This window comes from Trachypithecus francoisi, unplaced genomic scaffold (assembly GCF_009764315.1).
Source record: "Trachypithecus francoisi isolate TF-2019V2 unplaced genomic scaffold, Tfra_2.0 Lachesis_group11, whole genome shotgun sequence".
NCBI lineage: Eukaryota > Metazoa > Chordata > Mammalia > Primates > Cercopithecidae > Trachypithecus > Trachypithecus francoisi.
The window spans coordinates 78,508,529-78,533,472 of record NW_022681456.1 but is presented as its reverse complement, the minus strand read 5'-3'; the positions used below and the strand labels follow the sequence as shown (position 1 = coordinate 78,533,472).

The following is a 24,944-nucleotide window of genomic DNA, read 5'->3' as shown; positions in this document are numbered from 1 at the left end:
TAGAGCCACACAGTCTTGGTGCATAGCATGGTCTTCCGGACTCAGTTCCCTTCCTAATCCTTAGTCTTGTGGGTTTTAAGTGGAATCAGCATCCCAGACTAAAAAGCAACATCTATAGCTGCTTGAACGTGCCACCAGGGAGGCACAAATACCTCCCTGTTGTCTATAATACACCCTTGCATATCACAAGCTGGCTGTGTGACTGTCACCCTGTCTGACCTGGGGTAAGAGGGCACAAAGGAGGAAGCAGAAGGGGAAATTAAGTCTGAACTAAACAATGCCATAATACAAAGAAATTCCAGACTGCTTTTTTATGCTCTCAACTTCCAGAGGGACCTAAGACCCTGTTAAGTGAAAACACAGGAAATGTTGACAACGTTTTTGCAAAAGGCTGAAAGACAAGACAGAGTGAGGTTGCAGGACCTGAGGATTGATCCCTGGTCTTCAGGGCCTTTTAACTGAAATGGGGAGGACTCAGCCAGGCAGGACCTAATAGGTTATTTGGATATTTCAGATAATCTCTCCTGGGGTTGTTGCCTCTTCTCAGCACCCGGTTTAGAGAACATATGTCTCAAGCCATAATAGTCCAAAGGGGACATTACGTCCTCAAGTCTTCCATTTTCAAGTGCCTCGTCGTGAGTTGGAGAAACCTGGGCCAGCACTTTGTTGACTCCTGATCACATTCCAGGCTTTGCTGCTAGCATAACAGGGAATTACTCTTTAGTGAGATCAAAAGCCTTGTTACAGGAAGGAGTTTCATAAAAGGGGAACCTAACTCTGTGGATGCCCTAGCTCTCTTTTTTGGTTGTGGATGTTCTCTACTTAATGTAATACTTGGTTAATATATTTTTCTTAATTGAGAGATAGCACACATGCAATAAAATGTATAAAGTGCACTAATTTTAAGTGTGTATTTTGATTTTTTTAAAAATGTGTATATTGGTCTATGAAGCCATCACTCAGATCAAGATAGAAAATATTTCAGGCACCCCATAAGGGACCCTCATGTTCTTTCCCTGTCTGTATTCCATCAAAGGTATTCTAGGCCAGGTATGGTGGTTCACACCTATAATCCCAGTACTTTGGGAGGCTGAGGTGGGAGGATAACTTAAGCCCAGGAGTTTGAGACCAGCCTGGCAACATAGGGAAGCCCCCATCTTAAAAAAAAAAAAAAAAAAAAAAAAAAATCCATCCTGGCCAACATGGTGAAACCCTGTCTCTACTAAAAATACAAAATTAGCTGGGCATAGTGGCGCACACCCGTAATTCCAGCTACTCAGGAGGCTGAGGCAGGAGAATTGCTTGAGCCCTGGAGGTGGAGGTTGCGGTGAGCTGAGACAGTGCCACTGCACTCCAGCCTGGGTAACAGAGTGAGACTCCATATCAAAAAGAAAAAAAAAAATTATCCAAATGTCATAGTGCATGTCTGTGGTCCCAGGTACTCTGGAGGATGAGTCAGGAGGATCACTTAAGCTTGGGAGGTTGAAGCTGCAGTGAGCTGTGATCCTGCCACTGCACTCTTAACTGGGGAACACAGCAAGACCCTGTCTCAAAAGATCGTCTACAAACACCTGTTCTGCTTGCTGCTTGTTCTTTTTTTTAATTTTTTTAAATTTGAGACAGGGTCTCCATATATGGAAAGGTAAAAATAAACAAAACACAACAAAACAGAATAGTCAACTCAATATTCAAGAAGAACAAAGTCAGAGGGCTAATACTACTTGACTTCATGACTAGTAAAGCCATAGTAATCAAGACAGCGTGGTACTGGTGAAAGAATAGACAATCATGACAGCGTGGTACTGGTGAAAGAATAGACAATCATGACAGCGTGGTACTGGTGAAAGAATAGACAATCATGACAGCGTGGTACTGGTGAAAGAATAGACAAGTAGGCTGGGTGCAGTGGCTCACACGTGTAATCCTAACACTTTGAGAGGCTGAGGTGGGTGGGTCACTTGAGCTCAGGAGTTTGAGACCAGCCTGTGCAACATAGTGAAACCCCATCTCAACAAAAAATGCAAAAATTAGCTGGACATAATGGCGTGCACCTGTAGTCCCAGCTACTTGGGAGACTGAGGTGGGAGGTTGGCTTGAACCCAGAGGTTGTAGTGAGACAAGATCGCACCACTGCACTCCAGCCTGGGTGACAGAGCCAGATCTTGTCTCAGGAAAAAAAGAACAAACAAGTAGATCAATGGAGCAGAATAGAGAGCCCAGAAACAGAAATAGAGCTGCATAAATATAGTCAACTGATCTCCGACGGAGGAGCAAAAGCAATACAATGGAGCAAGATAGTCTTTTCAATAACTGTGCTAGAACAACTAGAAATCCTCATGCAAAAAAAAAAAATGGATCTAGACACAGACCTTATATCCTTCACAAAAATTAGCTCGTCGGCCGGGCGCAGTGGCTCACGCCTGTAATCCCAGCACTTTGGGAGGCCGAGGCGGGTGGATCATGAGGTCAGGAGATCGAGACCATCCTGGCTAAGACGGTGAAACGCCGTCTCTACTAAAAATAGAAAAAATTAGCCGGGCATGGTGGCGGGGCCTGTAGTCCCAGCTACTCGGGAGGATGGGGCAGGAGAATCGCTTAAATCTAGGAGGCGGAGGTTGCAGTGAACCGAGATCACGCCACTGCACTCCAGCCTGGGCGACAGAGCAAGACTCCTGTCTCAAAAAATAATAATAATAAAATTAAATTAAATTAAAAACTGCTCTGCTAAAGACAATGTCAACAGAATGAGAAGACATGACACAGACTGGAAGAAAATATTTGCATATCTTAACCAGATATCTGATTTGTTTACCAGATATGTTTACTGATTAAATATTGCTGACTAACATGCAAAGATCATTTAAAACGCAATAAATATATAACCCAATTAAAATGTGGGCAAAAGATCTGAAGAGTCATCTCATCAAATAATACATAAAGATCGCAGGTAAGCATATGAAAAGATGTTTGACATCATATGTCATTAGAGAACTGCAAATTAAAACAACAGTGAGATATCACTTACACCTATTAGAATAGCCAAAATCCAAAACACTGGCAATACCAAATGCTGGCAAGGATGTGGAGCAACAAGAACTCTCATGCATTGCTGGTGGAAGTGCAAAATGGTACAGTTACTTTGAAAGACAGTTTGGCAGTTGCCTACGAAATTAAACATACTCTTACCATATGATCCAGCAGTTGTGCTCCTTCATATTTACCCAAATGAACTGAAAAGTTATGTCCATAAAAAAAACTTCCACATGGATGTTTACAGCAGCTTCATCCATAATTGCTGAAATGGAGAAGCAACCAAGATGTCCTTCAGTAAGTGAATGTATTAATAAACTGTAGTATATCCAGACAACAGAATATTATTTATTACTAAAAAGAAATGAATTATCAAGCTGTGAAAAGACACAGAGGAAACTTAAATGCATATTACTAAGTAAAAGAAGCCAATCGGGGCCTGGCACAGTGGCTCATACCTATAATCCCAGCATTTTGGGAGGCCAAGGCAGGTGGATCACCTGGGGTCAGGAGTTTGATACCAGCCTGGCCAACATGGTGAATATACAAAAAAAATATACAAAAATATATTTTTGTCTCTACTAAATATACAAAAAAAAAAAAAATTAGCCGGGTGTGGTGGCGGGTGTCTGTAATCCCAGCTACTCGGGAGGCTGAGGCAGGAGAGTCGCTTGAACCTGGGAGGTGGAGGTTACAGGGAGCCAAGATCACACCACTGCACTCCAGCCTGGGCGACAGAGTGAGACTCCATCTCAAAAAACAAAAAACAAAAAAATTAGCCTGATGTCGTGGCACACACTTGTGGTCCCAGATACTCAGAGGCTGAGGTGGGAGGATCGCTACACCCCAGGAGGAGGAGGTTGCAGTGAATTGAGATGGTGCCACTTCACTCCAGGCTAAAGTGACAGAGTGAGACCCATTCTCAAAAATAAATGAATAAATAAATTAAATAAAATAAGCCAATCTGAAAAGGCTACATGCTATGATGTAGCTTGTATGTATGATTCTAACTATATGACATTCTGGGAAAGGCAAAATCATGGAAACAGTAAAAAGATCAGTGTCAGGTTGGGCGTGATGGACCATGCCTGTAATCCTACCATTTTAGGAGGCTGAGGCAGGAGGATCCCTTGAACCCAGGAGTTCATGACCAGCCTGGGCAACATGGCAAAATCCCATGTCCACATAAAAACAAAAATGGCCGGGCGCGATGGCTCACGCCTGTAATCCCAGCACTTTGGGAGGCCAAGGCAGCGGATCACGATGTCAGGAGATCGAGACCAGCCCGGCCAACATGGCGAAACCCCGTCTCTACTAAAAATACAAAAATTAGCTGGACATGGTGGCAGGCGCCTGTAATCCCAGCTACTCGGGAGGTTGAGGCAGGAGAATCGCTTGAACCTGGGAAGTGGAGGTTGCAGTGAACCGAGATTGTGCCACTGCACTCCAGCCTGGGCAGGAGAGTAAGACTCTGTCTCAAAACAAAAACAAAAACAAAAATTAGCCGAGTATGGTGGTGTGCACCTGTGGTCCCAGCTACTCGGGAGGCTGAGGCAGGAGGATTGCTTGAGCCCAGGAGGTCAAGGCTATGAGGAGCTGTGGTCATACCCCTGCACTCCAGCCTGGGTGACAGAGTGAAATCCTGTTTCAAAAATAAATGAATTAGTTAATTAATTAAATAAATACATGAATTTATGTTCACTCTGTCCTCTAAAATGATAATAAAGGAATAAATCCACAAGGACCAGGAGAACAGAAGAAGACTCAATGCATGGGAGACAACAACATATTTTTGGAAGAGGGAAATCAAATAGAGGAATGATAACATTTAGTTTGGAGAGAGTTGAAGCCTAAATGCCGATGGAAGGTGAAACAAACAGGAAGCAAGCCAATTTATGCCCCAACCCTGTCTCTTTTTTTTGAGACAGAGTTTCATTGTTGTCACCCAGGCTGGAGTGCAATGACATGATGTCAGCTCACTGCAACCTCTGCCTCCCGGGTTCAAGTGATTCTCCTGCTCAGCCTCCTGAGTAGCTGGGATTACAGGCACCTGCCACCACACCTGGCTAATTCTTTGTATTTTTAGTAGAGACGGGGTTTCACCATGTTGGCCAGGCTGGTCTCGAACTCCTGACCTCCAGTGATCCACCTGCCTTGGCCTCTCAAAGTATTGGGATTACAGGCGTGAACCACCATGCCTGGTCGACCCTGTCTCTTTTATTCCAGAAGTATCAGCAATTGAAGGCATCAGTCTCTCAGATGGCAGGGGTAAGGGATAATTTAAATAAGACATATAGTTTATATAAGATCCGCAGTAAAAAAAAGTTTGTGGGCCAGGCACAGTGGCTCGCGCTTGTAATCCCAGCATTTTGGGAGGCAGAGGCAAGGAGATCACTTGATGCTGAGAGTTGGAGACCAGCCTGACCAACATGGTGAAACCTCATCTCTACTAAAAATACAAAAATTAGATTACAGGTGTGTGTGCGGTGGGATAAGCCTGTAATCCCAGCTACTCGGAAGGCTGAGGCACAAGAATCGCTTGAACCTGGGAGGTGGAGGTTGTAGTGAGCCAAGATCATGCCACTGAACTCCAGCCTGGGTGACACAGCAAGAATCTGCCTGAAAAAATAAAATGTATTGAGGCCCGGCCGGGCGTGGTGGCTCACGCCTGTAATTCCAGCACTTTGGGAGGCCGAGATGGGCGGATCACAAGGTCAGGAGATCGAGACCATCCTGGCTAATACGGTGAAACCCCGTCTCTACTAAAAATACAAAAAAAAATTAGCCGGGCGCGGTGGCGGGCGCCTGTAGTCCCAGCTGCACGGGAGGCTGAGGCAGGAGAATGGCGTGAACCCAGGAAGTGGAGCTTGCAGTGAGTGGAGATCGCGCCACTGCACTCCAGCCTGGGCGACAGAACAAGACTCTGTCTCAAAAAATAATAATAATAAAATGTATTGAGGCCCCTATACTTGTGTTTCTCTCACCAGGCCCAGGCAAATTCCCAGCAGATGTGAGATTTGTTCTCCAGAGAAATTGAGCCTGGAGAGGCAGAGCGGGGCATGAAACCAGACTGAAAGCAGGGGTTTAAGTGAAAGTCACTGTATTCGTTTCCTATGGCTGCTAAATCAAAATACCATAAATTGGCTGGCTTTCAAACAACAGCTATGTATTCTGTCACAGTCCTGGAAGCCAGAAGTCTGAAATCAAGGCATCAGCAGGGTCACACACCCTGGAAAGGCCATGGAGAAAATCTATTCCTTGCCATTTCCAGCCCCTGGTGGCTCCAGGTGTTTTTTGGCTTATGTCCACGTTATTCCAATCTCTGCTTTCGTCTTCACATTATCTTCTCCTTTGTGAGTGTCTCCATCTAACCATCTAATTTCCCTCTGCCTCTCTCTTATAAAGGTGTGTGTAACAGTGTTTAGGGCCCATCTGAATAATCCAGAATAAAAATCTTTTTCTTAAAAATCCTTAATTTAATCACATCTTTTGCTATACAATTTTTTTTTTTTTTTTTTTTTTTTTTTTTTTTTGAGACAGCATCTTGCTCTGTTACCAGGCTGGAGTGCAGTGGTATGATCTTGGCTCACTGCAACCTCCACCTCCCAGGTTCAAGGGATTCTCCTGCCTCAGCCTCCCGAGTAGCCGGGACTACAGGCGTCCGCCCCCACACCCAGCTAATTTTTTGTATTCTTAGTAGAGACGGGGTTTCACCATGTTGACCAGGATGGTCTCGATCTCCTGACGTCATGATCCGCTCACCTCAGCCTCCCAAAGTGCTGGGATTATAGGCCTGAACCACTGCACCTGGCCATATGTAAGGTACTTTTAACTCTTTCATCAAATAATGTAATAGTCACAGGTCCTGGGGAATAGGAAGAAAATATATCTCTGGAGGTGGGGGCATTCTTTCTGCCTATCAGAGTTACCACACCGAAGAATGAGACTCCTTTTCCTTCCCCACTGCCGGTGTACTAGCAGCCAAAATTTCACCCACCATACAGAAAGCTGGAGTATTCTTCTCTGGCAGGACTGAACAGCTCCAGAGGAAAACACACACACTGATACTTGGGTGCCCCTTGACAAAAAGCCAACACACTGCCTGCCTCCCCACAGTGAATCTCATCAGCAGGTCACTGTGAAACACACAGAGCTTCTAACCAGGTTTTTTAGTTATACACTCTCACATATAAATGAACAGTCACAGTTCACAAGACATCTGAGGAAAACTCCCAACATGGAAAACTGAGACCAGAACAAACAAGAAAAAATAAATAAATAAATAAATAAAGACTTGGAAGAAGCAAAGGGAATAAACAACAGAAAAAGATTGCTTTTTAAATATATAATTTATATTTTTGGATAAGAGAAAACATCAATGCCATGAAATGAAAGACGCTATTCTTTTTCTGTTCTTTTTTTTTTTTTTCGAGATGGAGTCTCACTCTGTCACCCAGGCTGGAGTGCAGTGGCGCGATCTTGGCTCATTGCAACCTCTGCCTCCTGGGTTCAAGCGATTCTCGTGCCTCAGCCTCCCAAGTAGTTGGGATTACAGGCGAGCACCACCACGCCTGGCTACTTTTTGTATTTTTAGTAGAGATGGGGTTTCACCATGTTGGCCAGGCTGGTCTCAAACTCCTGACCTCAGGTGATCCACCTGCCTTGGCCTATCAAAGTGAAAAGGTGTGTTATTTTTCATAATTCAAAGAAGAAGAAAAAAGTCATGGAAATTTGAAGTATGATAACCAACATAAAAACATTCCATTGGAAAAGCTGGAAGCTAAAGTCAAGGAAATCTCTAAGTAGAACAAAAAGACTGAACGAGTGACAATAGAAGTGAAAAGGGTAGAAAACTCAAATGTCAGTTGAGAAGATATAATATCAGAAAGGAACAACAGAGAGATAAATAAGGAGGAAATTACCAAGGAAATAATGTGAAAATGCTTTCCAGGCCAGGTACAGAGGCTCAAGCCTGTGGTCCCAGCACTTTGGGAGGCCAAGGAAGGAAGAACTTGAACCCAGGAGTTTGAGACCAGCCTGGGCAACACAGGAAGACCCCATCTCTACAAAAAAATAAAAATAAACTAGCCAGGCATGGTGGCGAGCACCTGTAGTCCCAGCTATTCCAGAGGCTCAGGTGGGAAAATCTCTTGAGCCTGGGAGGTCAAGGGTACAGTGAGCTGTGTTTGTGCCACTGCACTCCAGTCTATGTGACAGAGCAAGACCCTGTCTCAAAAAAAAAATGCTTTCCAAAACTGAAGATTAGTCTCAAAATTTAAAAAAGTGTCCTAAACATTCAGAAATATAAAAATAAAGATAGAAATACACCAATCATATCATCGAGTTAAAGAGCAGATCCCAAAAACTTTCTTTTCTTTTTTTTTTTTTTTTCTTTTTTGAGACAGAGTCTCACTCTGTTGCCCAGGCTGAAGTATGCAGTATCACAATCTTGGCTCACTACAGCCTCTGCCTCCTGGATTCAAGCAATTCTCCTGCCTCAGGCTCCCGAGTAGCTGGGATTACAGGCGCCCACCACCACACCCAGCTAATTTAAGGAAAAAAAAAAAGGAATCTCGCTCTGTCGCCCAGGCTGGAGTGCAGTGCTGCGAGCGATCTCAGCTCACTGCAACCTCCACCTCCTGGATTCAAGCATTTCTCCTGCGTCGGCCTCCCGAGTAGCTGGGATTACAGGCACACACCGCCAGGCCCAACTAATTTTTTTGTATTTTTAGTATAGACGGGTTTCACCATGTTGCCCAGGATGGTCTTGATCTCCTGACCTTGTGCGCCCGCCTCAGCCTCCCAAAGTGCTGGGATTACAGGCGTGAGCCACCTCTCCTGGCTTTTTTTTTTTTTTTTTTTTGAGACAGAGTCTCGCTGTGTCGCCCAGGCTGGAGTGCGTTGGTGAGATCTCAGCTCACTGCAAGCTCCGCCTCCTGGGTTCACGCCATTCTCCTGCCTCAGCCTCCCTAGTAGTTGGGACTACAGGTGCCCGCCACCATGCCCAGCTAGTTTTTCTTTCTTTCTTTTTTTTTTTTTTTTTTGTATTTTTTAGTAGAGATAGCATTTCACCGTGTTAGCCAGGATGGTCTCGATCTCCTCACCTCGTGATCCGCCCGCCTCGGCCTCCCAAAGTGCTGGGATTACAGGCTTGAGCCACCACGCGCAGCCCTTTCTTTGTTTTTTTGTTTTTTTTTAGTAGAGATGGGGTTTTACCATGTTGGCCAGGCTGGCCTCAACCTCCTGACCTCAGGTGATCTGTTCACCTCGGCCTCCCAAAGTGCTGGGATTACAGGCATGAGCTACCGCACCCGGCTCCTAAAACTTTCAGAGAGAAAACACAAGTCGTATATTAGGTATCATGAATCAGATGACACCTGTTTTGTCAATGTAATATTGAAGGCTAACATTAAAAGAGCAATGCCTTTAAAATTCTGAAAGAAATTATTTTAACCTAGAATTAAATACCCAGCCAAACTATAAGTCAAACGTGAAAGGTGAATAAAGGCATCTTCAGAAATTCAAGCTCACAATTGATCTTTCTTGTACCTTTTCTCAGTAAGGTGTTGCAGGGGCCAAAGGAAAACTTCCCCTCTAACCTCTAAAGGTTCACCGAAAACTCAACTCACAAAAGGCAGATTGATTGGAGAAAAGGTGTACAAACTTATTAATGTGTCCAGGGGAGAGAGCTGTAGAATGATTACCCTATCCCCAGTGTGGTACAGAAGCTTATATACCATCTTGAGGTTACAGATAGAATGGGGCTCAGAGCGTGGCCAAAAACAGGTTACAGTGGTAAATCATGTTATAATGGCAAAACAGATAATGGGAAGGAGAGAAAAGGCCTGGCTAGCAAAGGTGGTCTTGTTTTGCAAATGAAACCTCTCAAGCAGCAGCCCTCAAAGAGGATTGATGGTACATGTTTCAGAGGTTTAAAGGTGTCAGACTCTCAGTGAATCTTCTCTGGATTTGGGCAAGGGAAGGCCAGGCTGTATCAATGCAGATTCTTACAGATGCAAATCTTCCCCACAAAATACAGATTTACAGAGCTACTATTTTCTGGCTCTCTGACAGCCATCTCAGAATATGTCAAATAAATATATTTTGGGGTAAAACATTTTTATTTCCTTCACTCCCCACTTTGAAACTTAAAAATGATTCAAATATTAAAAGTCAGGTTGATAGCTTTGGAGAGATTTGAGTTGAAGATTGTTAGATAGAGATAGAGAAAGGAGCTGACAAATTTGGATAAGCAGAAAAGAGCAAATTTAAATATATCATCCCATATCTTCATTAATCAGTCTTAGTTCTGAGAATAGATCGGTTTGGTTAAACAGCTGTGTCCCATTCCAGGAGGTGCCACTGCAGATGAGCTAGGCCTCTATATATGATGCAGACAAACAGATCTTTAGTAAGAGTCATTTCTATGGAAACGGAAGAAAAACAAAAGTTAATGTCTGGAGTAGTCTATAAATTCATTTTTACAGAGTCTCTAAGGTATCTTCAGATTGCCAATGCAATCTGACAGATTTTTCTGAATTGTAATTCAAACAAGATGTTCGGGTGAATGTTCTGAGTATTCTATACGTTAACAAGCACAAATGCTGTTTCTATGTAAGTTGCTATGGTGATTTCTCCTGGATTTTACATCAGGCTATCTAGTTTCAGTATGCAGGGCTTCAATAAAGGCACAATTTTAATTTTTAGTGAGTCCAAGTCAGAAAAATTGTAGGAAAATTTGTTGAAAACGTTAGTTTGGAGACTTGTGTCTGGGAAAGAATTCAGATTCTGTCCAAATTGTAGGCAAATAATAAAGATTCAAAAACAATGGCCAGGGTTATAAGCTAATATCATGTGTACTATATTTTTTTCTGAAACATAATTTTTCTCTTTCCAGTTCCCCATTTCTACCAAAGACAAATAATAATAGGATAAATTTATTTGCAAAATACATTTTAGTTTTATCATACGTGGCCTGATTATCTGCATAAAGTGCAGCAAGAATAGTGATTGGTCATATAGGCTCTTTTAAAGTTATCTTTGCTGAATTTTTTTTTTTTTTTTTTTTGAAATGAGGTCTCACTCTGTCTCCCAAGCTGTAGTGTGGTGGCACGATCTTGGCTCACTGCAACCTCTGCCTCCCGGATTCAAGCAATTCTACTGCGTCAGCCTCCCGAGTAGTTGGGATTACAGGTGTGCACCACCATGCCCAGCTAATTTTTTGTATTTTTAGTAGATACGGGGTTTCACCATGATGGCCAAGCTGGTTTTGAATTCCTGACCTCAAGTTATCCTCCTGCCTCAGCCTCCCAAAGTGCTAGGATTACAGGCATGAGCCACCATGCCTGGCCAGAATTTTTTAATAAGGAATTTTGTACTAGACTTTTAAAAGCCTGAAGGCTAGAAACTTACATCAAAGATTTATTATGAGATTGTGTTTGTAACACCTATATGAATCTGCTGAATTCTTTTATTCTCAAGGTCTTCAAAATACCTTGAAATTCCTAGACCTGGGCTAGGTGCGGTTGCCCATGCCTGTAATCCCAGCAGTTTGGGAGGCTGAGACGTGTGAATCACTTGAGGCCAGGAGTTTGAGACCAGCCTGGTCAACACAGCAAAACCCCGTCTCTACTAAAAATACAAAAATTAGCCAGGCATGACGGTGGGCGCCTATAATCCCAGCTTGGGAGGCTGAGGCTTAAAAATCACTTGAGCCTAGGAGGCAGAGGTTGCAGTGAGCCGAGATGACGCCACTATACTCCAGCCTGGGTGATGAAGTGAATCACTGTCTTAAAAAATAAAAATAAAAATAAAATAAAATAAATTCCTAGACCTATCAGAAAGTGACATTCTTTACTTATCACAAGTCAGAAACCTTGTAAGGGAACTATGTAGACAAGGTAGCAGGTCAGGCTTTATATCAGCTCTACAAAGTCTACTTCAATTCCTGAAAGCAATCTGGTCATATTTGAAAATATGCCAATCCAGTCACAGCCTTAGTAAAATAAGACTCCAATTGTGTCTCATTACAAAAGAAAACAGATTATTATTGAACTTATTCAAATAACCATATTGCCATAAACTAAGAATACTCACAAATAGTTTCTGAATTCTGGAGAAATCAGGCACAGAGAAAAGTAAATATTTTGATTTTACTCATAGAAGTATAATTTACCCCATTGTTATAAACTATAAATAGCTCAAGGCCAAGTGCAGTGGTTCGTGCCTGTAATCCCAGCACTTTGGGAAGCCAAGGCTGGTAAATCACTTGAGTCTAGGAGTTCCAGACCAGGATGGGCAACATGGCAAAACCCCATCTCTACAAAAAATACAAAAATTATCCAGTGGCATGCATCTGTAGTCCCAGCTACTCAGGAGACTGAGGAGGATTGATTGAGCCCATGAGCTCAACACTGCAGTGAGCCATGATTGTGCCACTACGCTACAGCCTGGGTGACAGAGAGAGACTTTGTCTCAAAAACAAGCATTAGGCCATACACAGTGGCTCATGCTGTAATCCCAGCACTTTGGGAGGCTGAGGCAGGTGTATCACTTGAGATCAGGAGTTCAAGACCAGCCTGGCCAACATGGTGAAATGCTGTCTCTACAAAAACTAGGAAAATTAGCTGGGTGTGGTGGCATGTGACTGTAATCCCAGCTACTCAGGAGGCTGAGGCACAGGAATCACTTGAACCTGGGAGACAGGGGTTGCAGTGAGCCAAGATTATGCCACTACACTCCAGGCTGGGTAACAGAGACTCTGTCTCAAAAATAATAATAAAAAATAATAATAATAATTAAAAGTTGGGTGCAGTGGCTCATGCCTGTAATCCCAACACTTTGGGAGGCCAAGGTGGGTGGATCACAAGATCAAGAGTTCAAGACCAGTCTGAGCAACATAGCAAGACCCTATCTCTGCAAAATCTTTTAAAAATAGGTAGGTGCCAGGCATGGTGGCATGGCCCAGTAGTCCTAGCTACTTGTGAAACTGAGGTGGGAGGATCACTTGAGCCCAGAAGTAGTTCCAGGCCTCAATGAGCAATGATCATGCCACTGTACCCTAGTCTGGGTGACAGATTGGGATCTTGTCTCTAAAAAACAAAACAAGGAGCCAGGTGCATTGGCTCACACCTGTAATCCTAGCATTTTGGGAGGCCGAGGTCAGAGGACTGTTTGAGCCCAGGAGTTCAAGACCAGTCTGGGCAACATAGTGAGACCACATCTCTACAAATATTGTTTAAATTAGCCAGGCTTTGTGACATTAGTCAGCTAGTCAGGAGGCCAAGTAGCTTTGGCAGTTTAATTAAAAAGTAAGCAAAAATTGACCAGGCATGGTGGTTCACGCTTGTAATCCCAGTAATTTGGGAGGCTGAGGCAGGTGGATCACGAGGTCAGGAGATCAAGACCATCCTGGCTAACACAGTGAAACCCTGTCTCTACTAAAAATACAAACAATTGGCTGGTCGTGGTGGCTCACCTCTGTAATCCCAGCACTTTGGGAGGCCAAGGCAGGTGGATCACGAGGTCAGGAGATCGAGACCATCCTGGCTAACACGGTGAAACCCTGTCTCTACTGAAAATACAAAAAAATTAGACGGGCATGGTGGCAGGCGCCTGTAGTCTCAGCTACTGAGGCAGGAGAATGGCATGAACCTGGGAGGCAGAGCTTGCAGAGAGCTGAGATCACACCACTGCATTGCAGCCTGGGTGACAAAGTGAGACTCTGTCTCAAAAATAAATAAATATATAAAAATACAAACAATTAGCCAGGCGTGGTGGCAGGCACCTGTAGTCCCAGCTACTTGGGAGGCTGAGGCAGGAGAATGGTGTAAACCCGGGAGGCGGAGCTTGCAGTGAGCTGAGATCGCACCACTGCACTGCAGTATGGGCGACAGAGAAAGACTCTGTCTCAAAAAAAAAAGTAAGCAAAAATCTTTTACTATCTCTTAGTAATACTGCACATAAACCTTGTTTAAAAGAGAAAGCCAGGCCGGGCGCGGTGGCTCAAGCCTGTAATCCCAGCACTTTGGGAGGCCGAGACGGGTGGATCACGAGGTCAGGAGATCGAGACCATCCTGGCGAACACAGTGAAACCCCGTCTTTACTAAAAAATACAAAAAACTAGCCGGGTGAGGTGGCGGGCGCCTGTAGTCCCAGCTACTCGGGAGGCTGAGCCAGGAGAATGGCGTGAACCTGGGAGGCGGAGCTTGCAGTGAGCTGAGATCTGGCCACTGCACTCCAGCCTGGGTGACAGAGCGAGACTCCGTCTCAGAAAAAAAAAAAAAAAAAAAAAGAGAAAGCCAAATTCTCTCTTTGCATGTTTATTATTAATGCCAAAGCTAATTTTAATAAAATCTCATAAAGAAATCCATCTAATTTCAACCAGTTTTGACCACACAAGGTAACATTTTCATAAACCTTTTATAACCTCTTAATAATTTTTCCATTCCCTTTTTTTCCAACTTTTTATACCCATTTCGTTTTATCTATTATCATTCTTCAATTTAAAATAACTTTCTTTTTTTTTTTTTTTGAGACGGAGTCTCGCTCTGTCACCCAGGCTGGCGTGCAGTGGCGCAATCTCCGCTCACTACAAGCTCCACCACCTCCCAGGTTCACGCCATTCTCCTGCCTCAGCCTCCTGAGAAGCTGGGACTACAGGCGCCTGCCACCACGCCTGGCTAATTTTTTTTTTTTTTTTTTTTTGTATTTTTAGTAGAGACGGGGTTTCACCATGTTTGCCAGGATGGTCTCGATCTCCTGACCTTGTGATCTGCCCGCCTCGGCCTCCCAAAGTGCTGGGATTACAGGCATGAGCCACCACGCCCGGCCTTTTCTTTTTTTTTTTTTTGACACGGAGTCTCACTCTGTCACCCAGGCTGGAGTGCAGTGGCTCCATCTTGGCTCACTGCAAGCTCCGTCCCCCGGGTTCACACCATTCTCCTGCCTCAGCCTCCTGAGTAGCTGGGACTACAGGTGCCTGCCACCATGCCCAGCTAATTTTTTTTTTTTTTTTTTTTTTTTAGTAGAGATGGGGTTTCACCACATTGGCCAGGATGGCCTCGATCTCCTGACCTTGTGATCCACCCGCCTCGGCCTCCCAATGTGCTTGGATTACAGGCGTGAGCCACCATGCCCGGACTTTTTTTTTTTTTTTTGAGACGGAGTTTTGTTCTGTTGCCCCGGCTGCTGGAGTGAAGTGGAATGATCTTGGCTCACTGCAACCTCTGCCTCCTGGATTCAAGCAATTCTACTGCCTCAGCCTCCAGAGTAGCTGGGACTTCAGGCGCCTGCCACCATGCCTGGCTAATTTTTTGTATTTTTAGTAGAGACAGGGTTTCACCATGTTAGCCAAGATGGTCTGGATCTCCTGACCTGGTGATCTGCTTGCCTCGGCCTCCCAAAGTGCTGGGATTACAGGTGTGAGCCACAGCGCCCAGCACTAAAACAACTTTTTAAAAACTTCTAAAGTAGACAAAAAATCAGTTTTCCTTTAACAAAAACCACATTCTCATGTCTTCTTATAACATTTTTTACTTTTATCAAAACCACATCCTACTTTTCTTATATACTTTGCATACAGAACTGTTTCTCCTGTATGTAGTAGTTTTTTTGTTTGTTTTTTGTTGTTTGTCTTTTTCCTTTTATATCTAGTAGTTTTAATTACACATATTCATTACAGTATTAGCTCTTAGTAACCCTAATTTTTAGTGTAAAACCTACGAAGTAGGCAATTTTAATTATGTACCAGGTGCAGATCCCAGGGCAAAGGACAGATCTGTGAAGATGCTGCCTGGAGGATCCAGCCACTCCAGCATGGCCAGAAGGCACAGCTGGAATAGTGAGGATGGAGCTGGGTGCTGTCCCCGGGCCTCACCATGGCCACTTGTCTAGACCTGGAAATCTAAAGGCTCAAATTCAAAGACATAAGCTCACAGACAAAACAAGGAAGTATCAAAAAATATCATAGAAGCAATAATTTTATGACTTTAAAATATCTAGCAGAGATAACATAAACCTGGTAGACTGATCACCCAGGCAAAACAATGTCTAAATTAAATTTTGAAGATGTTTCTGTTTGATTTTTACCAATTTTTGAACTGGTTTTATTTACCAAAGATTATTAAAGTCACTTGAACTTGAAAAGTATTTGGGTTTATTTACTTAATTTATGAGTATTCATTTATTTATAATCTAGTTTGATACCATATGGACAATATATAAACATAGATATGTACACATATAACACATACAAACACAAATAAAGACTTTATATCTTTATTTTTTAAAATTTTAGCCATGAGACTGGTAAAACTCACTAGTTTAAAAGGACAGTTGGATTAAAACTCTGCCTTTGTAAATGGAAAAGTTTAAAGTGTATTTTTTTCATTCCTGCTCCTTCTGTAAGGTTTGTTTCACATGGCTGAAGCCCTGAGTTTTAGAGAAAACAAAGTGGCAAATTTATATCTCAAAGCACAGAAAGAAAATTTAAGCTTTTTGAAAAAGGAGTTTGGGTGTGTTAGATAAAGATTAAAAATGAATGCCATTCATAGCTTGCCAGAAGTTTTTTTTTTTTTTTTTTAAGCGCCAGACTCTGTGGCTCATGCCTGTAATCCCAGTACTTTGGGAGGCTGAAGTGGGTGGATTATATGAGGTTGTGAGTTCAAGGCCAGCCTGGCCAACATGGTGAAACCCCATCTCTACTAAAAATACAAAAATTAACTGGGTGTGGTGGCAGGCACCTGTAATTCCAGTTACTTGAGAGGCTGAGGCAGGAGAATCACTTGAACCCAGGAGGCACACGTTGCAATGAGCCAAGATTGTGCCACTGCACTCCAGCCTGGGCAACAGAGCAAGAATCTGTCTCAAAATAAAAAAAGGAAACACAAAATCACAAGAATTTACCATAGGATTTTACAAGAAAACATATAGATGAGCTAGAGGGAATTTAGAAATCGTATTAAAATAACCAGCTAAATCCCAGAAAGTTGTATTTTGGAGACTAACCTAGCTAGACAGTTTTTAATTTAGTCTCTGTTTTCTCACTGCATTGCTGAACTCAGGGCAGGGCCCATTAATGAACATGGCCAACAAAGCATTTGCAGTTTGGGGGCGCCTAATAATTTAAATATGTGAAAGCAGGCACAGCTGGAAAACAGAGCACCCAGCTCTTTAAATATATATATATATTTTTAGACAGGGTCTTGCTCTGTTGCCCAGGCTGGAGTGCAGTGGCGTGATCTCAGCTCACTGCAACCTCTACCTCCCAGGTTCAAGTGATTCTTGTGCCTCAGCCTCCTGGATGAGTAGCTAGGATTACAGGCACGCACCACAATGCCCGGCTAATTTTTTGTATTTTTAGTAGAGATGGGGTTTCACCATGTTAGCCACACTGGTCTCGAACTCCTGACCTCAGTTGATCCACCTGCCTCAGCCTCCCCAAGTGCTGGGATTACAGGTGTGAGCCACTGCGCCCAGCCTAAAAATCAAGAATTCTGGCCGGGCGTGGTGGCTCAAGCCTGTAATCCCAGCACTATGGGAGGCCGAGATGGGTGGATCACGAGGTCAGGAGATGGAGACCATCCTGGCTAACACGGTGAAACCCCGTCTCTACTAAAAAAATACAAAAAACTAGCCGGGCGAGGTGGCGGGAGCCTGTAGTCCCAGCTACTCGGGAGGCTGAGGCAGGAGAATGGCGTGAACCTGGGAGGCAGAGCTTGCAGTGAGCTGAGATCCGGCCACTGCACTCAGCCTGGGCGACAGAGCGAGACTCCGTCTCAAAAAAAAAAAAAAAAAAAGAATTCTAATTTTACATTGAATCCTGGGTCCCCCCAAAAGAGGGAAATACCATGAGACAGCACCATGTTTCCACAGTGCACCTTGCTGCAAGTCATTCCTCCAAAGCTGGTGGGTAACTCAACACCAACCAGCCCACTCTGTGATCAGCCCATCCCCCATAGAAGTTTTTTTTTTTTTTTTTTTTTTGAGACGAAGTCTCACTCTGTCACCCAAGCTGGAGTGCAGTGGCACGATCTCAGCTCATGGCAACCTCCACCTCCCAGGTTCTAGTGATTCTCCCGCCTCAGCCTCCTGAGTCGCTGGGACTACAGGTATGCGCCACTATGTCCGGCTAATTTTCGTATTTTTAATAGAGACGTAGTTTAAATTTCCCTCTAAGCCAAATGCAGTGGCCCACGCCTGTAATCCTAACACTTTGGGAGGCCAAGGCAGGCAGATCACTAGAGCCCAGGAGTTTGAGACTGGCCTGGGCAACACAGCAAAACTCCATCTCTACAAAAATACAAACGTTTGCTGAGGGTAGTGGCACATCACGTACCTGTAGTTCCATCTACTTGGGAGGCTTAAGGGTGGGAGGATCACTTGAGCCCAGAGGTCAAGACTGCAGTGAGACATAATTACGCCACTGTACTCCAGCCTGGGTGACAGAGTGAGACTCTGTCTCAAATACTAAATAAAATAAAATAAATAAAATAAATATTTAAATAATAAAAATAATAATAACAAAATAAATATTTATAAAAAGAAATAAAATAAAAGTCCCCTCTAGATCCTTTCTTGTGTTAATGAAGGGGAAAGAGAAGCCGGGAGAAGTAGAAGTAAATGGGAGAGCAATTCCTAAGAAAGTAAGAGAGGCCGGGCGCGGTGGCTCAAGCCTGTAATCCCAGCACTTTGGGAGGCCGAGGTGGGTGTATTACTTGAGACCAGGAGTTCAAGACCAGCCTGGCCAAAATGGTGAAACCCCATCTCTAGTAAAAATACAAAAATTAGCCAGATGTGGTCTCACGCACCTGTCGTCCCAGCTACTTGGGAGGTTGAGGTGGGAGAATCACTTGAACCCAGGAGGCGGAGGTTGTAGTGAGCCAAGATCAAGCCACTGCACTGCAGCCTGGGCAACTCTGTCTCAACAACAACAACAACAACCACAAAATTCCCTTATGAATGGAACTTATTATTATTACTATTATTATTATTATTATTATTATTATTTGAGACAGAGTCTTGCTCTGTCACCCAGGCTGGAGTGCAGTGGCACAATCTCAGCTCACTGCAAGCTCTGCCTCCCAGGTTCACGCCATTCTCCTGCCTCAGCCTCCTGAGTAACTGGGACTACAGGCGCCCGCCACCATGCCCGGCTAATTTTTTTTTTTTTTTTTTTTTGTATTTTTAGTAGAGACAGGGTTTCACCGTGTTAGCCAGGATGGTTTTGATCTCCTGACCTCGTGATCCGCCCCTCTCAGCCTTCCAAAGTGCTAGGATTGCAGGCGTGAGCCACCGCGCCCAGCCGGAACTTATTATTAAGACAAACTCTCCTGAGAGCTTGACACATTCAGAACAAAAAGTAGGTTGCTTAAAATCTTACATGTCCTGGGTTCCCAGCCATTTTCAGACTGGCAATCTGGCATGACCTGAAAATCACAACCCCTCAGATGGCAGAAACTACAAGAAAGTGCTCCCACTTGGTCATCCATCAAGCTCTCAAGGACATACAACAAGCTGAGAGGGGAACTTCACTGGGCTTATATTTTGGGGACCCACAACGAAATGTATATGCCAGTGTGATCAGAACCACAGAACTGAGCAGTCTGCAGGGTTGGCTGGAATAATGCTCTTCTGTGGTACCTCTCTTTACGACAGAGCAACACAGAAAGACAAAAACAAAGGAAGAAACTATTTCTGGGAGGAAAGAGATCAAACAATATGAATAGTCATACCAAAAAGTGCACCAGAGTGGCTATACTCAAGATTTAGTCACACAAATTGTTTTCTCCCATTAGACTTTGCAGAGGAGAAAGGGACAAACAGTGATTTTTTATCATCTGCCTGACCGAATTCCACAGAAAGAGAGGCTGGAAGCCTGACTGAGAAATTCTTAGCCTTCTTCTGGCTTGTCACGCACTGGGTTCCCTTCACTGTGGCTTCCAGAAGAGTGGAGCCTTGGTCTTCCTCTCACAGTGCCAGAAGTGTTAGGAGCCAATGGGAAACTTCCCCTTTGCCCACTGAAGTTTCACTGAAAAACCAACTCACAATACTTACCTGGCAGGGGAGATATCATGATCACAAAGGGGATTTTTCCAGGGCGAGTCTTCTCCTTTGCACTCCGGATGTGCTGACTCCTGCAATTTCCCCAAATGTGGGAAACTCAAGTAAACAATTTGTGGTAGTGGGGAACTGCGTTTGCACTCTTCCCTGATGTTTTTCATTCCAAAAAGCAGGTCACTTGCTTTTGCAAATATATAATACATTTGTTTGTTTGTTCGAGATGGAGTCTCACTCTGTTGCCCAGGCTGGAGTGCAGTAGCGTGATCTCAGCTCACTGCAACCTCCGCCTCCTGGGTTCAAGCGATTCTCCTGCCTCAGCCCAAGTAGCTGGGATTGCATGCGCACGCCACCATGCCCAGATAATTTTTGTATATTTAGTAGAGACGGGGTATCACTATGTTGACCAGGCTGGTCTCAAACTCCTGACCTCAGGTGATCCACCTGCCTCAGCCTCCCAAAGTGCTGGGATTACAGGCGTGAGCCACTGCACCTGGATGGCCAGGTTTTTTTTTTTTTTTTTTTTAAGAAAATAGTGCCGGGCGCGGTGGCTCACGCCTGTAATCCCAGTACTTTGGGAGGCCGAGACGGGCGGATCACAAGGTCAGGAGATCGAGACCATCCTGGCTAACCCGGTGAAACCCCGTCTCTACTAAAAAATATAAAAAACTAGCCGGGCGAGGTGGCGGGCGCTTGTAGTCCCAGGTACTCGGGAGGCTGAGGCAGGAGAATGGCGTAAACCCGGGAGGCGGAGCTTGCAGTGAGCTGAGATCCGGCCACTGCACTCCAGCCTGGGCGACAGAGTGAGACTCCGTCTCAAAAAAAAAAAAAAAAAATAGTATATAAAAAGAAGAAAAAGAAAAATTATCTCACGAAAGGCAGACTAATTGGGGTAAAGCATACATATTTATTAATGTGCACATGGGGGAAAACCACAGAATGATTACCCCACCCCCCAGTGTGGTGCAGAAGCTTATATACCATCGTGAGCTTGCAGAAAGAATGGTGTCTTAGAGCATGGCCAAAAACGAACTATGGTGGTAAATCAGGTTATAGTGACAAAACAGGTTATGGGAGGGAGAGAAGAGGAGGCCTGGCTAGCAAGAGTGGTCTTGTTCTGCAAATGAAACCTCACAGGTAGCAGCCCTCAAAGAGGAATGGTGGTAAATGTTTCCTTCAGACCTTTAAAGATATCAAACTCTTGGTTAATCATCTCTGGATCTGGACAACACAAGAGATGGCTGCATCAATACAGATTCTCTGCAGATGCAAATCTCTCCAACAAAAGACAGCTTTGCAGAGCTACTTCTGTTTTCTGGCTGTCTGACAGCCGTCTCAACATATGTTAAATAAATATATTTTGGGGTAAAATATTTTTATTTCTTTCAGTGTTCTCTACCAAAAAGAATTAAGCCAAGAAAGAAAATATGAGGGCCAGAAAATGAGAGTCTACCCATGAGATGGGTGAAGATCATTGCTACGATGTGGCAAAGGGAAATTCCAGGATATCAACTATGTAGCAGGCCCAGTTCTGCTGCTGCAGCAGCCAGTCCCAACTAAAAGGCATAGAGGTAGGCCCCAGAGGGATGTCACCAAGGAGAAACAACAGAATCAATAGATTATCTAGGCAGTCACTCCAAATCTATTCTAGAATCTTCGAGTTCTGGTGGGCTGCCTGTAAAAAGGAAATGAAAAGAAAGAAAAGAAAAAAATAGATTATCTACATTATCTAAGGATTCTAGGAAGATGGCAGAGTGGGAAGCACTGGGAATCTGTCTCTCCACCTACATGATAATTGCACTGGCAGAATCTGTCTGGTGTGAACTATTCTGAAACTCTAGAGTCTATTGAATGCTTGCAAATTCCAGGGCAGGGCTTGGACTGTAAATTGCAGCTACTTTCAGTCAATTTCAGCTCTTAGCACAGTAAATTTTTTCAGCCCTTAGCCACTCATTCCTCACACTTCAGCTGCAGGCAGCTATGCCTGTGTTCCTGGAGCGGCTTGCCACAGTTCGCAGAGCCAGGGTAGACAAAAAAGGACCTTATTTTCCAAATATTGGTTATCTATGCTCTCATCATTGATTGCTGCTTCTGGTCTCAGAACTGCAGAAAAAGGGTTGGGTGCCCTTGTTTTTTACTCCCTTCCATCGTCACAAACCTCTCCCCTTTAAATCCTTTAAAGCCAACACCCTTTCCTCTTGCCACACTTCATTTTTCTCTTTTTCTCCTTTTGGAACCCAGACATTAAAGACTTGGACTTTCAAAAGCAACTACATATGTGGGGCAAAATTAGAAAATGACCATGCATATACAGCGAAAATCTCAGAAAAGACCTAAGAAGGAAGACCCTAAGTTCACATCTCAGGCCAATCCTCAGAATGGACACAGCCTACAATAATTAAAAAATAAAAAAGCAGGCTGGGCGCGGTGGCTCATGCCTGTAATCCCAGCACTTTGGGAGGCCGAGGTGGGTGGATCACGAGGTCAGGAGTTCAAGACCAGCCTGGCCAAGATGGTGAAACCCTATCTCTACTAAAAATACAAAAAAATCAGCCTGGCGTGGTGGCGGGCACCTGTAATCCCAGCTACTCAGGAGGCTGAGGCAGATAATTGCTTGAACCCAGGAGGTGGAGGTTGCAGTGAGCCGAGATAATGCCACTGCACTCCAGCCTGGGTGACAGAGCGAGACTCCATCTCAAAAATAAAATAAAATAGACTGGGTGCGGTGGCTCACACCTGTAATCCCAGCACTTTGGAAGGCCGAGGTGGGCAGATCATGAGGTCAGGAGTTTGAGACCAACCTGACTGACCAATGTGGTGAAACCCCATCTCCGCCAAAAATACAAAAAAAATTAGTTGGGGCCGCCTGTATCTGTGACCAGCCCGGGTCCCGACTGTCCCAGCTGCGCGCGCCCCTCAGTCCCGCACCCGTTCGACCCAGGCTAAGTTAGCCCTCACCATGCCAGTCAAAGGAGGCACCAAGTGCATCAAATACCTGCTGTTCGGATTTAACTTCATCTTCTGGCTTGCTGGGATTGCTGTCCTTGCCATTGGACTATGGCTCCGATTTGACTCTCAGACCAAGAGCATCTTCGAGCAAGAAACTAATAATAATAATTCCAGCTTCTACACAGGAGTCTATATTCTGATCGGAGCCGGCGCCCTCATGATGCTGGTGGGCTTCCTGGGCTGCTGTGGGGCTGTGCAGGAGTCCCAGTGCATGCTGGGACTGTTCTTTGGCTTCCTCTTGGTGATATTCGCCATTGAAATAGCTGCGGCCATCTGGGGATATTCCCACAAGGATGAGGTGATTAAGGAAGTTCAGAAGTTTTACAAGGACACCTACAACAAGCTGAAAACCAAGGATGAGCCCCAGCGGGAAACGCTGAAAGCCATCCACTATGCGTTGAACTGCTGTGGTTTGGCTGGGGGCGTGGAGCAGTTTATCTCAGACATCTGCCCCAAGAAGGACGGACTCGAAACCTTCACCGTGAAGTCCTGTCCTGATGCCATCAGAGAGGTCTTCGACAACAAATTCCACATCATCGGCGCGGTGGGCATCGGCATTGCCGTGGTCATGATATTTGGCATGATCTTCAGTATGATCTTGTGCTGTGCTACCCGCAGGAACCGCGAGATGGTCTAGAGTCAGCTTATATCCCTGAGCAGGAAAGTTTACCCATGAAGATTGTTGGGATTTGTTTGTTTTGTTGTTTGGTTTTTGTTTTTGTTTTTTTTTTGCCACTAATTTTAGTATCCATTCTGCACTTCTAGATAAAAGCTAAAGTTATTTTATGTTTGTCTTTTAATGCTTCATTCAATATTGACATTTGTAGTTGAGTGGGGGGTTTGGTTTGCTTTGGTTTATATTTTTTCAGTTGTTTGTTTTTGCTTGTTATATTAAGCAGAAATCCTGCAATGAAAGGTACTATATTTGCTAGACTCTAGACAAGATATTGTATATAAAGAATTTTTTTGTCTTTAAATAGATACAAATGTCTATGACTTTAATCAAGTTGTAACTTATATTGAAGACAATTTGATACATAATAAAAAATTATGACAAAAAAAAATTAGTTGGGCTTGGTGGCGTCCACCTGTAATCCCAGCTACTCAGGAGGGCTGAGGCAGGAGAATCACTTGAACCTGGGAGGCGGAGGTTGCAGTGAGCTGAGATTGTAACATAGCACTCCAGCCTGGGCAACAGAGCAAGACTCCATCTCAAAATAAATAAATAGTGGCCGGGCATGGTGGCTCAAGCCTGTAATCCTAGCACTTTGGGAGGCCGAGTTGGGCGGATCACGACGTCAGGAGATCGAGACCATCCTGGCTAACACGGTGAAACCCCGTCTCTACTAAAAATACAAAAAAATGAGCTGGGCGTGGTGGCAGGCACCTGTAGTCCCAGCTACTCAGGAGGCTGAGGCAGGAGAATGGCATGAACCTGGGAGGTGGAGCTTGCAGTGAGTGGAGATCGTGCCATTGCATTCCAGCCTGGGGGACAGAGCAAGACTCCATCTAAAAAAAAAAATGAAAGTAAAAATAAAATTAATTAATTAATTAATTAAAACAAAAAAAGATCAATAAAAATAATATCTAAGAACAAAAATAATATCTAAGAACTCTCAGGGAAGGGAGAATTTCCAGAGTTACCACATTATTAGATTCAAATGTCTAGTTTTCAGTGAAAAATCAGAAAATATACAAAGAAGAAAGGGCCCAAAGGAAAAACATAAATCAATAGAAGCTGTCCCAGAAAAAGACATGATGATGGATAGACTAGACAAAGACTTTAAAACAACTATCATAAAGATGCTTAAAGAACTAAAGGAAGATATGGACAAAGTGAAGAAAAT

The 24,944-nt window shown here is 44.0% G+C and overlaps 1 protein-coding gene and 1 non-coding gene across 2 annotated transcripts; both read left to right on the top strand.

The window, feature by feature from the left end:
• Positions 1–20,077: 20,077 nt before the first annotated feature.
• On the top strand, positions 20,078–20,241 carry LOC117091275. The gene has a single exon (XR_004440377.1). It is a non-coding gene; the product is annotated as a U1 spliceosomal RNA (small nuclear RNA).
• A 2,711-nt stretch (positions 20,242–22,952) lies between these two features.
• LOC117089965 (CD9 antigen-like) lies at positions 22,953–24,154 on the top strand. The gene has a single exon (XM_033221754.1). The coding sequence runs from the start codon at positions 23,048–23,050 to the stop codon at positions 23,732–23,734; it is 687 nt and encodes a 228-aa protein (XP_033077645.1). The 5' UTR covers positions 22,953–23,047; the 3' UTR covers positions 23,735–24,154.
• Positions 24,155–24,944: the final 790 nt, after the last annotated feature.

Excerpts from the sequence above, each read along its gene's own strand:
- LOC117089965 (XM_033221754.1), top strand. The coding sequence starts at position 23,048 with ATGCCAGTCAAAGGAGGCACCAAGTGCATCAAATACCTGCTGTTCGGA.